This window comes from Hemibagrus wyckioides, linkage group LG09, assembly GCF_019097595.1.
Source record: "Hemibagrus wyckioides isolate EC202008001 linkage group LG09, SWU_Hwy_1.0, whole genome shotgun sequence".
Taxonomy (NCBI): Eukaryota; Metazoa; Chordata; class Actinopteri; order Siluriformes; family Bagridae; genus Hemibagrus; species Hemibagrus wyckioides.
This window is the reverse complement of record NC_080718.1, coordinates 3,405,335-3,420,861: the sequence shown is the minus strand read 5'-3', so window position 1 is coordinate 3,420,861 and position 15,527 is coordinate 3,405,335. Positions and strand designations below refer to the sequence as shown.

The 15,527-nt window shown below is 39.1% G+C and overlaps 1 protein-coding gene across 1 annotated transcript; it reads left to right on the top strand.

Moving 5' to 3' along the window:
* Positions 1-38: 38 nt before the first annotated feature.
* Positions 39-14,207, top strand: si:ch211-266g18.9 (transforming growth factor-beta receptor-associated protein 1). Its single transcript, XM_058399998.1, has 11 exons — positions 39-807; positions 1,054-1,248; positions 3,897-4,051; positions 6,868-6,950; positions 7,047-7,391; positions 7,478-7,535; positions 8,405-8,549; positions 8,771-8,910; positions 11,140-11,299; positions 12,094-12,515; positions 13,795-14,207. The coding sequence occupies exons 1-11, from the start codon at positions 141-143 to the stop codon at positions 13,939-13,941; spliced, it is 2,517 nt and encodes an 838-aa protein (XP_058255981.1). The 5' UTR covers positions 39-140; the 3' UTR covers positions 13,942-14,207.
* Positions 14,208-15,527: the final 1,320 nt, after the last annotated feature.

Sequence of the window (15,527 nt, the reverse complement as noted above, 5' to 3'; positions counted from 1 at the left end):
CCTCTCAGGATGAGTCACATGGCAGGGTCAAAATACGCTCACAGAAGATTAGGACACTGCTAGCTGCCATTCAAGCTGGAACGTTGTATTTAAGGAATAGATCGAAGAGCTAGATCCAAAAAAAAAAAAAAAAAAAACCTATGGAGATCTTTAGTTCGTCAGTGGTGTTTGAAAAGGTGGCAGATGGCAAAAGAAAAGATAAATCCGTTATTCAGTGCATGGAATGCTCCTGTGACAACGTCTACATGGGAAGTAAAGATGGGGTCGTCCAGCATTTTGCTACAGGCTCAAAGACTGGAGAACGCCTGACGCTACGAGAGATAACAAAAAGACAGATGGGCCGAAGTGGAGAAATCAGCCAGTTGAAGGCAGTCCCAGTCCTGAACCACCTCCTTGTGCTTTGGGACAGCTCCATCACAGCGTTAAACATGTTCTGCCTGGAGCCCATAGCAGCCCTGAAGAAGATCCAGAACGTTTCTCAGTTCTGCCTCGGAGAACCCACGGTCCACACGCAGCAGGTTTTCGTTGAGCTTTTTGCCGCCTCCACCAAACGGAGAGCAGTGAGCATACACAAGGTGTGTGTGGACAGATGGGAGTGTGTAGGGAACGTGGCTCTGGCTCAGGATCCTGTGGCTTTGGCTGTGTATGAGACTTGCCTGTGCGTGGCTACGTGTGACAGATACATTCTTCATGATTACCAGACTCAGAGCGCGCTCGAGCTCTTCACACACAACCTGGGAAAGCAAAATGTTCTCGCAAAGCAAAGTGTGAAAGGAGAGTTTCTTCTAAATGGCCCAGGAAACTTGGGTGAGGATGTGATTTAACAAGACACAAAATTAAATAAAAATAGGAGCCCTATTTAAATGTATGAAATAGAAAATACCATTAAAAAAACAATTCTAAAGCTAATTAAAATGAGCCAATATTAATACATTTTTATCTAATAAATATTAAACAAATAAATTTATTTCCTAATTTGTGGCATATATTAACCATTAATAATTCTGTTTAATTTATAACAAATTTTCCTGTCATGATTGTACATGTGTGCAGGCATGTTTGTGCTGAAAAGTGGTATATCCCAGCGTCCTCCTGTGCCATGGCCGGATGGAGTGTTGGATGCAGTAGTGAACTTCCCCTATGTGTTGGTGCTGCAGAGTAAATCGCTCCACGTCTACAGCATGCTGGACCAGCAGCTGAAACAAACCGTTTTCTTAAATAGCTGCAAATCACTCCTCTCAAGCACAGGTTCAGTTCTGACTTGTAATTTAAGGGGAATAACAATGGCTTAGTGATTAGTATGTTTGCCTCACAACTCTAAGATTAGGGTTCTCAGGGTTCTCTGGTTTTCTCCCCAATCTGCAAGTATGTGTGCAATTGTGGCCTGTGATGTTGGCACCCTGTTTCAGTTCAATTTATTTGCATAGCGCTTTTAACAATGGTCTCAAAGCAGCTTTACAGAAGAATAGAAAAATGATGAAGTTACTATTTATCACTAACATTTATCCCTTATATACGGTGGCTGAGAAGTGCAAAACAAAATAACGAATCCAAAAACACAATGAAAATTCCAATGCAGGGAAAATTCAGATAAACTGGAAAAGGTTGGAATAGTTTGCGAATGGAATTCTTACCGCCGATTGGACGAGACATCTGTCACTCAGGATACACAGGAAGTAGGAAATTATGTATCTAACTTTATTTCTTGTACATGTGTGGAGTTCTGCATTTCCTTTAAACCATTTTTTTTTTAATTTAAAGTGCAACTTTAAATCTTTTCAAGAAAATTACCGACATTTATATTTATATTTATAATAAAATGGAATTCATTCAACTCTACTTTGAGGAAGGAGGTTCATATGGCGTGATTTTGGATGTACTGATAGAGTATCATGGGGTAAAGATTAATCTAAAAACACACCTGAAGAACGCAGGTATGTTTCTAAGACCAAACTATTAAAGATTAAAGGATGTAAGGAGCGTTATAAGAGCAGAGCTGTGTTCACACACACACCGATCCACTTTCTACTGCTGCAGCCTGCTGGACTTCCTGTAGATCCTGAGTGACAGATGTCCCGTTCCAATCGGTGGGAAGAATTCCATTCGCAAACTATACCTACCTTTTCCGGTTTGTCTGAATTGTCAAGGTGTTATTGGATTTGTTGTTTTGTTTTGCGCTTCTCTTTCACCGTACTAATGAGCCTGTGGTGATGGTGGCAAGGAGGAAAAACTCCCTGTGATGATATGTAGGAGAAACCTTGAGAGGAACCAGGCTCAGAAGGGAACCTCACCCTCATTTGGGTGACACTTGAAAGTAGATAATGTAAATCCAAATTTCTTTAAACGTTTATATTCACATTCAATTGTGCAACTAAGAGCTCCTGAGGAACTAATAGGTCAGCGTAAGACCCCTGGGATAGGCTCCAGGTTCCATGTGACCCTGTGTAAGATAAATTTTAAAGAAAATGATTGGATATTATAATATAAAAGACTCTGTGGATGATTAATGGTTCTAGATTATTAAATGATTCCACATTTTATAAAAGGAAACCCTCTATTCTCAGGTATTCAATCTAGAGATAGATCCTTTAAAGGTTCCACCAGAATAACAAACCCTAAGCCCACTCCAAGGTGCCCAATTATAACACCGATTTTATTATAATCATATCAAATTTATATTTTAGATTTATATGTGCTTGTTCAGAGTGAAGAGGTGGAGAAGGTACAGGAGTTTAAGTACTTGGGGTCAACAGTCCAGAGTAATGGAGAGTGTGGGAAAGAGGTAAAGAAGCGAAAGGGCGGAATGGGTGGAGAAAGGTGTCGGGAGTTCTGTGTGATAGAAAAATATCGGCGAGAATCAAGGGGAAGGTGTACAGGACAATGGTGAGACCGGCCATGCTGTATGGTTTAGAGACAGGGTCACTGAGGAAGAGCCAGGAGTCAGAGCTGGAGGTAGCAGAGCTGAAGATGTTGAGGTTCTCTTTGGGAGTGGACAGGATTAGGAACGAGTACATCAGAGGGACGGCTCATGTTGGACGTTTGGGGGACGAAGTTAGGGAGGACAGGTTAAGATGGTTTGGACATGTCCAGAGGAGGGAGAGTGAGTATATTGGTAGGAGAATGTTGGACATGGAGCTGCCAGGCAGGAGGAAAAGAGGAACGCCAAAGAGGAGGTATATGGATGGAATAAATGAGGATATGAAGCTAGGGATAGGTGGAGAGAGATGATTCACTGTGGCCTCCCCTGAAGGGAAAAGCCGAAAGAAAAAGAAAAGGAAGAAGAAGAAAAAGAAGTAGAAGAAGAAGATATGTGCCTGTTCATTTTAGAATACATTATTGTGTCTATAGTAACAGCTGATCCACAGGGACTTGAAAGAAAATGTTTATTGGAGTTTTCTGTGAGGAAATATTTACCATTTAAGAAAGGAGTCTCCAGTTTCAGCACTTTTTGAATTGACTTTTGAGAAAAAATGTGATGATGCACTGATGAGATGCTATAAGGTAAGCGATAATGGACGTGCTACGATATTAAATATAACTTTTAAGAAAAAGTATGAAGTTGTGTAATAAATAAAAACTTGTAACTGATGGTAAATTGTGTGTAGGAAAAGAGGAATAAAGTATTTTGGGAAATCTATACAGCTAGATATCTACATTTTATTGGAGACTTTAAAGACTTTCTCATAATTTAGTTATTTTGTTCTTTTAAACCCTCCAAATGTCATATAAGTTATTTTTACACACTATTATTCGGTTACATGGGCAGCTTTTTCCCCTCATACTCTTTTTTTAAGCTATTGGAAATGAGATTTTCTTTTAAATAAGGGTTTTCTAAATCCCTTCATGATTATTGCAGCATAATTTTATTTTCTTTTTTTCGCCTCTTGTCTGTATAGACGGCGTGTTTGTAGTCGGTGAGAGAGAGATTCGCCGGCTGTGGCAGAGTCCACCGGAGGTTCAGATCCAGAAGCTGCTTGGATGTGAGCAAGTGACCGAAGCGCTCACTCTGCTGGATGGAGTTCAGTCTCTTCTGCCTGAAGACTCTTATAAGGTAAAAAAAAAGAAAAGAAAAAAGAGGGATGACCGAGCCATGAACAGGGGGCCTTTTAATCCTCATCCTCTTAGGATATGTAAGTCAGCTATAATCCACTGCAATACTCATCTTCCCACATTTTCACCTTAGTTGACCACAAAAAAGGTGAAAATGTTGTATGGTATGTTACATTTAGGAAGAAAGGAAGAAAGATAGGGATGGAAGGAAGGAAAGAAGGAAGGAATAAAGGAAGGAAGAGAGACAGGAAGGAAGGAATGAAGGAAGAAGACAGGAAGGAAGGAAGGAAAGAAGGAAGGAAGGAAGGAAGGAAGGAAGGAAGGAAGGAAGGAAGGAAGAATGTTGTATGGTATGTTACATTTAGGAAGAAATGAAGAAAGATAGGTATGGAAGGAAGGAAAGAAGGAAGGAATAAAGGAAGGAAGAGAGACAGGAAGGAAGGAATGAAGGAAGAAAGACAGGAAGGAAGGAAGGAAGGAAGGAAGGAAGGAAGACTGAAATGGAAGAAAGAAAGAAAGAAAGAAAGAAAGAAAGAAAGAAAGAAAGAAAGAAAGAAAGAAAGAAAGAAAAAGAAAAAATGTTGTATGGTATGTTACATTTAGGAAGAAAGACAGGTATGGAAGGAAGGAAGGATGAAAAAAGAGAGAAAGAAAGAAAGAAAGAAAGAAAGAAAGAAAGAAAGAAAGAAAGAAAGAAAGAAAGAAAAAAAGAATGAAAAGAAATGTATTTCCATCCTATACAATGGTCACCTCATATAACCTTAGGTGCAAGACCCTATACCACATCATCATCATCATCATCATCTTCATCTTCATCATCTTCATCATCATCTTCATCTTCATCAAGGGCAGATTAAATAGAGTTTCCGCTACATTTACCAGAGAACAACGTTAACCAGCTCAGCTTCATGAGCTGCTTATAAATACCTTCCAGGAAACAGGAAATGCAGAGATTTAATTCCCACCACGGCTATGTCTTAAAGTAATGGAACAAATTAGGATTCCAGGATTACAGGAAGATAATCAGCCTTCACTTTTTGGCGTGTCACATGGGCGATGGAGCACAGGGCAGGGTGGCAGCATAAAGCAGGCTCCTGTGACGTCGTTTCAACGAGTAAAAAGGAAGGAAGGATGAACGAATGTTAATATTCTTATAGAAAAACTTGGTTGTCTTAAAAATAAAAACATAAAAAAGTACATCTCTTAATTAGTGAAGGGACCTGATATACTAAGTACTTTAATCCTCTTATAGGAAAACAATTAGGCAACATTTTTACTTTTATTTTTTTTTTATTACATATGTATAACATTTATATATTTTTATTACTTTACTCATTTATTGAAGAAGTAGTATAGATTTGATCCATTTATGGTCTAATCCAGTTTACTGTTACAGAATGTCCATGAAACAAGCTAGTTCTCTTTAATTATAGCAACAGTTATTACTGCAGCAACCCCCCCCCCTCGTCTACTTATTTCAGTAATAGCTGCAGTAGTGGTTGAAAGCTAGCTAGCTCCTGCAGCCTTCCTGTATTTCTGTTGTTGTTTAAACTAGCTAGCTACAGCACAATGCTAAATACGCCCTGTGTGTGTGTGTGTGTGTGTGTGTGTTGGGGGGGGGGGGGGTTGGGGTGGTTGCTTGTTGTCCAGTTCTAGCCAAATTTGAGGGTTATACTGACACTAAGCAGGGACGCCAAGGGGAACCTGATCCAAAGACGTGCTGTAAGCTGATTGGAATCTCTATAGAATGTGAGCTGGAGTGTGTGTGTGTGTGTGTGTGTGTGTGTCCCACCTTGTGTCCTGAGTCCCCTGGGAGAGACCTCAGGTTCAATGCAAACTTGTGTAGGATAAGTGTTGTAGAAGATGGATGGATGGATGGATGGATGGATGGATTATTTACTACATTAATGAACTACAATAAAATGAGCATGTGTAAAAACCAATACTGTATTCCACACAGAATGTATTCATCTACACCTGGGCGTGTCAAACTGTCCATTTGTTATTTGTAATATTTTGAAATGTTTATATAAATTTTAAAAATTAATGAAGTTCAATCTGACACAAAAAAAAAAAAAAAAATTGAAAAGGGTTCCGGATTTGAACACTGGATGTCGCTGTCACATAAAACCAAAACTGGACTCAGAAAATGGACATGAGCTTCATGATGTCAGTGAGGTTCCTTCTGTAGACCAGCATTAATTTGATCAAACTTTTAGGTAGCACCAAAGAAATAATAATAATAATAATAATAATAATAATAATAATAATAATAATAATAATAATTTATACTAAGCTACTATGTCAGAGAATCTTGTCAAGTTTTGTAAAAGAGAAATATTTTGTACCAAGTAAAATCTGTAAAAATGTGTAAATTATATTTTTTCTCAGCATTGTACATGTATATAATAGGAAGTGCTTAAATGTACACATTTGTGTACAATTTATATTATTTTAAAATTATTAATTATAAAATATATATTGACTGGTCATATTTAAGAAGCTGTATTATTTATTTATTTATTTTTATTTTTTTAAGTTTTATTTTAATCATTACAGATATCCTGTTGTCTGTAACTCCATCATTTTCTCTATCGTGTAATTTCTCTATTAGTAAACAACATCTGGATGCCATGGATTTAATAATCAATCAAGACTTATCTTTAATACTTTGAATAAATCTGATGCATGTTTTTAATTATGCAACCCATTTATTTCAAGTCAAATGCAGAGACTTGCAATATTAATACTATTAACTTAGATAATTAAAGAATGAAGAATATACTGTTTAATATTTTTCAATCATTTTATTTGTAGAATCTGCGCAGGAGTATTGTTTGTACCTCCGGATGGATTCACTTCTACAGAGAAGCTTTTCTTGATGCCAAAGAGCTTTTTATGTAATATTGCTTTTTCCCCCTAAGTATGATTATTTTCAAAGTTTGTAAATCAGAATTTCTAGATTTCTCTTAAACATGCTGCATCGCTTTTCTTAGCAAAGGTGACCTGGACCCGAGAGAACTCATTAGCCTTTACCCCGGCATGACTCTCATCAGTGAAGACTTTAAATCTCAGCCTCCTACCGTGAGCAATGCCAAAGATCTGAGGAAGCTCAATAATGAAGCCCAGCCTGAGTTTCACAAATATCTAAGCTTCCTCTGCCTTTATTTAAGAGAGATCCGCAACACTGATCTGGGCCAGCTCTTCCCTCAGGATATCGATACTACCCTGTTTAAAGTGTACTTAGAGCTGGGATATTATGATAACCTGGACCAGTTTGTGTCTTCTCATAATGATTGTGTCCTGGATGTGTGTGTGCCAGATCTGGAGAATCATAAGAGGTTAGAACCTGAAAAGATTTTTACTGGGTTTAGCATCTCAGGTCTAAACAAGTCTTTTTAAGCTCTGCTGTGTTTTTGTGTTTCAGATTTTTCACAATTGGACTGCTCTATCAAAGCCATGGTCAACATTTCAATGCAATTCAGGTCTGTTCTTCAAAAATCTAATGATATTGATGAAGAATCTTATGAAGAGTGGGCCAAAACAGTGGGGAGGGTTGGGGTGGGCCAGGGCAGAGGTGAGAGGTGACCATGGCATCGTGCAGGGTTGGGCCAAGGCAGTGAGGTAGGGTGGGCCAGGGCAATAGGGTTGGGTAGACTAGGACAATGGGGCAGGGTGAACCAGGGCCAGGGCAGTGTAAAGGGGAGGACCAAGAAAGAGTAGAGGGGTAGGTCAGATCAATAGTGAGTCTATGGCAGTGGGCATGGTTGGACTAGGGCAGTGGGGAAGGGTGGCCCAGTGCAGTGAGGTAGGGTGGGCCAGGGCATTGGAAAGGCGTGGACCAGGGCTGTGTAAAGGGATGGACCGACAAGGTAGCGGAGTGGGCCTGGTCAGTGGTGAGGGTATGGCAGTGGGCACGGTTAGACGAGTGTAGTAGGGAAGTTTGGACCAGGGCAATGGGGTAGTGTGGGCCAGGGCAGTAAGGAAGCATCTACAAGGGTAGTGGAAAGGGGTGAACCAAGGTAGAGTAGGGGTGAGCCAGGCCAATAGATGCATTGCATTAGCACCATAGGTAGGACAGTGTAGGAAAGTGGATTAGGGTAGTGATGGGGTGGAGCAGGGCATTGAGGAAGAGTGGGCCAGGGCAGTGGGAATGAGTGGGCCAAGGTAATATGAAAGAGTATATCAGGGCAGTGAGGGGTTGGACCAGGGTGATAAAGTGGTGCCATTTGTATACTTTGGCAATGATGCATGAAATAAATAAAACAATTAAAAGATTCAATGGAATCATACTAAATCTGCAGAATATGATGAAAAAAATAAAAAAAAGAACAAGCCTGTGATTTTTTGCCAGACCTGGGTGTGGATGGTGGATGATGAGAGTGTGGACTCCTCCGAGCCAAATGTTCTGCTGCACATTGTAAAAACCCTCTCTCAGTTGAAAGAGAAATCTATCATCATGAAGTTTATAGACTGGGCTCTTCAAAAAGACCAAAAGGAAAGTATATTCTAACACACACAAGTATACAAGTTGGAATGCCGAGGGCAGTTATAATCTGAGGTTGACTTTCATGTGCAGCCTTGACGCAAAAGAAGGAGTTTATATATTTTATATATACAGAGGTAGAGCAGAAGCAGTACTAGAAAATTGCATTAGTATGAACAAGATAAATCACTTGTGTTGAGAGTAATATTTTTATGTCTGTTTTTAATATACAGGTTGGGGTATTAATCTTTACCGAGAGAGATCCAGGCGACCGGAGCACATTTGAACCAGAGGAAGTGCTTTCCATTTTAACAAACTACCCCCTTGCTTTAGTTTTGTATTTGGAATTTTTGGTCAATGAACAGCAAAGTCAGGTTAGTGCAGTGTCTTATACACAGTCTGTGGGACATACGTAAGATACAGTGGAATCTCGGCATACGAATGCCCTACCGCACAAATTTTCGCCTTATGAATTGCAATTTAGCAAGAAATTTGCATCACCATACGAGGCTTTTTCGGCATACGAACAAACCGAACCGAACGGCAGTTAAGTTGCGCGTACGTCTGGGAGCCGTTGTTAGCGTCAGTGGAAAGCCAAGCGAAGCCAACCAAAGTGAGTTTACGATGTTTTGAAAGAGTCAACCTACGATAACAAAGTTACCTTCGGAATGCGTTCAAAGGCTAGGTGATTTTTTTGTTGACAAAAATTGATTGGTGGCAAGACTTCCTGTGAGGAGCCTTGACATGGAATGCTTGGCTTGGGTCAGTTCTTTGTAAGCAGCCATACAGTTTACATACGCTTCGTATTGAGAATATCGGTCATATTTTTGGGCGGCTGGAATGGATTATCTGCGTTTACATTATTTCTTATGAGGAAAATTGATGTCGCAATACAAATTTTTGCCTTAAGAACTCGCCTCCAGAACCGATTAAATTTGTATACCAAGGTTCAACCATGTAGTTTTGCCATTATTTGGTGTTTCGTCCACTCTAAGTTTCTGTATAACAGCAGGCCATGAATTGCTTAATTCCTCTTACACCACAGCTGTGTGCCAGTAAGTATGATCTATTTATTAAAGACGTCATGTCACAAATTTGTTTATAGTTACATTTAATGAGAAACATGGTGGAAAACTTATACCTACAGTGACTGTTACAAAGCACTGAAACTGGAGACTCCTTTACTTCCTGGAGACACCTCCTTATACAAAACTATAATGATAAAACTCTCTTTGTTTTGGTAAATAATGATTCATTATTTATCAATTTATTATTATTAGATGACACCTGTGATTTGTTTCCTTTTAGCACACCTACTGTCTGGGCTGCTTTTCTAGAAAATGAATCAACACTTTCTGACCAATCAGAATCATGAATTCAATAACTGTGGTGTAAAATATTTAGAAAAATCGTACATAGTGCTGCTTTTTTTTTTTATCCACAGAAGTGCAAATCAGCTAAAAGCTTTACAATGTTTTGCTAAAAACTGAAGACTACGCACAATCTTAAGACGTCTGTCTGTACAAATATTCAAGCAGTTTTTAACCAAATCATTTAATACCATGATACAGCAGAAATTGTGACTCTGAAGTGTGCTTCTCATACCCTCACGTAATCGTGTAATGAATGTGCCTCTGTCTTCAGTTAAGCTGTGATAGATTTGAGCTACAGAAGGAGTTTAACACAATTATATCTGTGCTTTGCGTGATTTCATTTAATTACACATCCAGCAAACTTCCAAAGCAAAGATAAAGCCTCTCATAATATGGATTGTTACAGGCTGTGTGTTACGGCAATGTCTTTAATCTTACACCCAGCTGGTGTGGAGTATTCCTTTTAAGTTGATGAGAAAAAATGGGAAATATAATGCAGAAGCACTTTTAAAAAATACTAAATAAATAAATAAAACACATTTGAATTAAGATTTTAAATATTATTTTTCATCCTGAGTTGTGGTCTTGAGAAAGAAAACTTTGCCATTCCGTAGTAGACGAAAAAACTTCCTTTAAATAATGATTAAATTATTTAAAAATACCAAGATAATTTAACATTTTAGCAGTTCAATAATTGAATCTTTGAACTTTGCTAAAGTTCAATTGTTAATAATAATAATAATAATAATAATAATAGAATATACAAATCTAAAATAAGTTACAAATTTACAATTTAAAATTGTAAAAATTACAATTTTTTTTACAAAAAATATACAAAAGAAAAGTTCTTTTTTTTAATTTTTAGTAATTAATGACATGAAAAATAAAATAAACTATACATGCGAATTATATATTATAATTAAATTTATAATTTAAAAAGATTATATATTTTTCTGATCCCCTAAAAAATTAAGTTGGATTTTATATTATTACTTAATATATTATATTTAATATGCAAGTGATTTTTTTTGGAGACAGTTAAAGGATTCAAGCTTTGTAGTTTTTAAAGAAAATAATAACAGATGAGAATCGATGCTGGCTGATCGTTAAAGTTCTCTAAAAATCTCTACAACCAATTACATACCAAAAGATATGTTTTCACATTCGTGATATGTTCAGCTTTGGTCTCTGGACTTTACAAAGTGTATTTTTCTCTTTCTCTTTGCCCAGATGGAGAAACACCACACTCTGCTGGCCGACACGTATGCCAGTCAGATCCTCCAAACTGACCCAGAGATGCAGGATGATGCCACAAACATGGAGGAAATGAAGCAAAAACTGCAGCAGTTACTGTGGCAATCCTCCTTCTATGATGCTAATGCGGTATACGGTAAACCAATTAAACTTATCTCAGCTACACAAAAGCTCGGGAAAGTCTGCTGTTCTGTTCATTATGTAAGCAAGACACTCAAAGACTCAGTCAGACTATGACTTTATACTTGAACTGTGAATGTATTGAAATGTTATAACCAATAAAATACCAGCAAAAATGAATAAAACACGTGGTGCTTCCTGTTATAGGAAAATAATCAATCAGTGACGGGTTGTAGTTGTGTTAAAGTTACTGTTACAAGCCCAAAGTATGTAATTTTTCAGTAAAAGCAGGTCCAGAAGTGTTTTATACCTCTTGTGAAAGGAAAAAGTCAGTCAGGAAGTTTTCCATCACTAGACACAAGACTTCCTGGTTTCTTTCATTCCTTTCTGTCCTATTGCTATTATAATGTAACTAATAACAGGAAGTACCTTGTCTCACAGACGTTCCACAACATTAAACAGAACTATAATTGATTAAAGCATGACATTTGTTAATAAACTTGGTAAAAATTCAATTTTCTGCTGCGGTGTAAGAGGAATAGAACACTCCTGGACATGCGTTTTTAGGAAAATGAACAACAGATGGTCATTTCTGCTTCTGATCAGGAAACATCCCCATTGTTGTTTAATTTCTATAATCCCTGTACAGCATTTTATTCCTTATTTAATCAATACATTTCAAAGAGACTTAAGAATTCAACTAAAATATTTTCAGTAAGTTTTAGTAGAGCTCTGCTTGTAAAAAGGTAAAAAGCTTATCACATCTGCCTCCAGCCATTTACACTAAATAATGATTTATTAACACTGCAGAGAAAATCCGGTCATCCGGTCTCCATGTTGAGAAAGCGATCCTGCTTGGGAGAGTTGGGGAGCACAGAAAGGCCCTGTGTATTCTTGTTGATGAAGAGCGAGATGAAAAAGCTGCAGAAAACTACTGCTGGAGGACCTCTGCTGGACGAGACAGGGAATTCACACAGCAGCTCTTCAGCTGCTTGCTCCAGACTTACCTCGAGTCCAGGCCTCACGTGCCTGCGGCCGTGGATCTCCTGAACCAAAACGCAGTGGCTTTTAATCTGCTCATGGTGCTGGAGGTTCTTCCTGGCTCCTGGTCCCTGCAGCTGGTGATGCGTTTCCTTTGCGAGTCTCTGAGAGCGACGACACACGACAGGAGGATGAGAGGCCTGGAGAAGAGCCTGGCCAGGATGGACAACCTCAGACAGAGACACGCCTGGGTGAGGAAAACATTAGTCCTTATTTTCTGCTCTCTATTCAGTAAGAGATGTGACACTGATTTATAGACAAATTAATACATAAAGACCATACTGTAGATTTTAGTTTGTTCCTCTTATACTTTGTCAGCAATTCAAATTATTTATTAAATAGAAAGGCTATAATTTAATATAAATATAATGGCACTCTGGGCAGCATGGTGGCTCAGTGGTTAGCACTGTTGCCTCACAGCAAGAAGGTCCTGGGTTTGAATCCTGGGTTCAAACAGGCAGGGGCCTGTCTGTGTGGAGTTTGCATGTTCTCCCCGTGCCTGTGTGGGGGGGGTACTCCAGTTTCCTCCTACAGTCCAAAAACATGTACATTAGGTTGATTGGTAATTCTAAGTTGCCCATAGGAGTGTGTGTGGTTGTCTGTCTATATGTGTGACCCTGTGATGGGCTGGTGACCTGTCCAGGGTGTACCCCTGCCTTTTGCCCAATGTGCGCTGGGATAGGGTCCAGCAGATCCCCATGACCCTAATTAGGACTAAAGCGGGTATAGAAGATGAATGGATGGATAATTTCACTTTAGGCTCTGAATTTTCATAAAATGAAACTTTTATCAACTTTGTTACATCGCTGGACACGCCCACATTTAGTCATCAACGGTTGCTTTGTTACTACAAGTCATTACAGAAGTGCTGTTATAAAAAAGTAATCAACATCTGACCAATCAGAATTGAGAATTATATAACTGAGAGGTATAACAGAGATAAGATCAGGCATAACATTATGACTACCTGCCTAATATTGTGTTGGTCCCCCTTGTGCTGCCAATTTGCCCAAGAGTAGCTCATCTGTTGGATCGGATCACACGGGCCAGCCTTCGCTTCCCACATGCTTCAGTGAGCCTTGGCCGTCCATGACCCTGTCTCTGGTTCACCACTGTTCCTTCGTTGGATCACATTTGATAGACTCTGACCACTGCAGACCGGGAACACCCCACAAGAGCTGCAGTTTTGGAGATGCTCTGATCCAGTCATCTAGCCATCACAATTTGGCCCTTCGTCAAAATCCTTATGCTTGTCCATTTTTCCTGCTTCTAACACATCAACTTTGAGGACAAATTCACTTGCTGCCTAATATATCCCACCCACTAACAGGTGCCATGATGAGGAGATCATCAGGGTTATTCACTTCACCTCTCACTGCTCAGAATGTTATGGCTAATTGGTGTATACTGAACAATTTTAATTTTCAGAACAATTCCAGTCACTAATGTTAATGCTTCTCACCCATACAGATAGAAGCAACACAAGAGATGGTCAGAATGGACAAAAGCCGTGTGTGTCATTCGTGTCAGTGGCAGTTCAATGGGCCTGAATTTCTGCGCAGGTCTACAGGGGAACTTGTTCACACACGCTGCTACAGCACAAATAACAGCCAATAATATACTGTACATTTAGGAACATTTACCACAGATTATAATGCTATAATGGTAGATTACCTCAAAGCAAGTGTATTTCTTTATCTATATATGAATAAATTACATTAAAAAAACAGAGGGGTTGCGTTTTCATGTTCTCCCCAATGTCTGTGTAGGTTTGCTCCCCCTAAAAACATGCTAATAGATAAATTAGCTCAATTACCTCAAGGTGTGAAGGAGTGTATGGACATGCTGGATTACCTCAAGTGTGTGTGAATTTGTTTGCGACTGCAGAAATAATCCAGAATTTGAGCCAAAAACTGTGGTCAAGATAGGCAAGAGGTTAGCTGATGAGCAAACTGGCTAACCTGGAAAGAAGACAAAAATAGATCAAAACCCAGCTTAGCATACACATCATTTGTAATTTTAGTACATCAGGGGACACGGCTGCCTTTATATGTGGACGGTGTGTTTGAGTGACCGAAACCAGGTACGCATACATACTTGAGTAGTGTGTCTGTTGGGCATTAGTAGTCTGTGGCGGCCATGTTTGTAGGCCGAGGTGCACTCTGGGGAATGGAGTTAGGCAACGATTTTGGCTTGAACGCAACAGTGTCAGTCTTATAGGGTTAAAATGACACAATCAGAAATAAAGAGAAAGACAAAATTATTTAAATACTTCAATTTCTGTCTCTGCAGTGAGTACGAGGGTCTCTTACCTAGGCTGCACTGTATTCTCACATCAAGACTCTGGTGATGTTTGTGTATGCTTTTATTTTCTTTGCCCTGTTTTCCATTTCTTATATTTATATTTCTGGCTTGAGTATGAAATGCAGTGTACCGTGGGGCTAAAGTTTGAGGACACAATAAATCCCATCCAAAGCCACTCAGACCATCAGCGCCAGACTACACACTAACACACCTTCCATGAATAATATCTCAGTTCAAATCATGTAACTCAGCCAGACGGCAAAATAAATCCCTCACAGAAATGTGTAGGTGTGCAGCGATGCCTTACACAGACCACAGCAATGTTAGTGTTCCTTATTTTCTGCAAAACAATTACCGAAAGCCACATCTGCGACATTCTCAATATTCCTGGCCCTTGCTTTTCTCTTTATTCCTTATAAATCCGTCAAACTCCTCCGTCCAGGAATTTCTTCTCTGACCACGCGGATTGAATAATTACGCAACAGCCCTAGTGTACACAAATATCAGCGTAAACTGGCGGTTTTATTCCAACCCTACTGTTCTGATTTTATTGTGTATCATCTGCAGCAGTATATGAAAGACCTAAATAAACTAAAACACAGTTTATTTTGCCAACTGGAGCGATGACCGTTCGCTTGTTTACCGTATCCCGTTCTCCCACAGCTCAGCTCGGCAGGCCAATTATAAGATTTAGCTGATTATGTTTCAGATTCGTGCCATTCTGAGTTCCTTCTGGGATTGTTTTCCCCTGTATCTTAAGTGTGTTTGTTTGCATGCAGTATAAGGCTTCAGTGCTGATTTCTGAGTGGACGGTCGTTCATCAAGGTGCAAATTTATTCGTACTTCGTTCAAAGCAGCACTGACACACCAAATATGCTGGCCATAAAAATTCTGATCGT

Bases quoted from the DNA above. Each gene is read 5' to 3' on its own strand.
- si:ch211-266g18.9 (XM_058399998.1), top strand. From the start codon at position 141: ATGGAGATCTTTAGTTCGTCAGTGGTGTTTGAAAAGGTGGCAGATGGC. The intron at 1,249-3,896 runs GTTCAGTTCTGA...TTGTCTGTATAG, and splicing joins ATCACTCCTCTCAAGCACAG to ACGGCGTGTTTGTAGTCGGT. The intron at 11,300-12,093 runs GTAAACCAATTA...TTAACACTGCAG, and splicing joins TGATGCTAATGCGGTATACG to AGAAAATCCGGTCATCCGGT.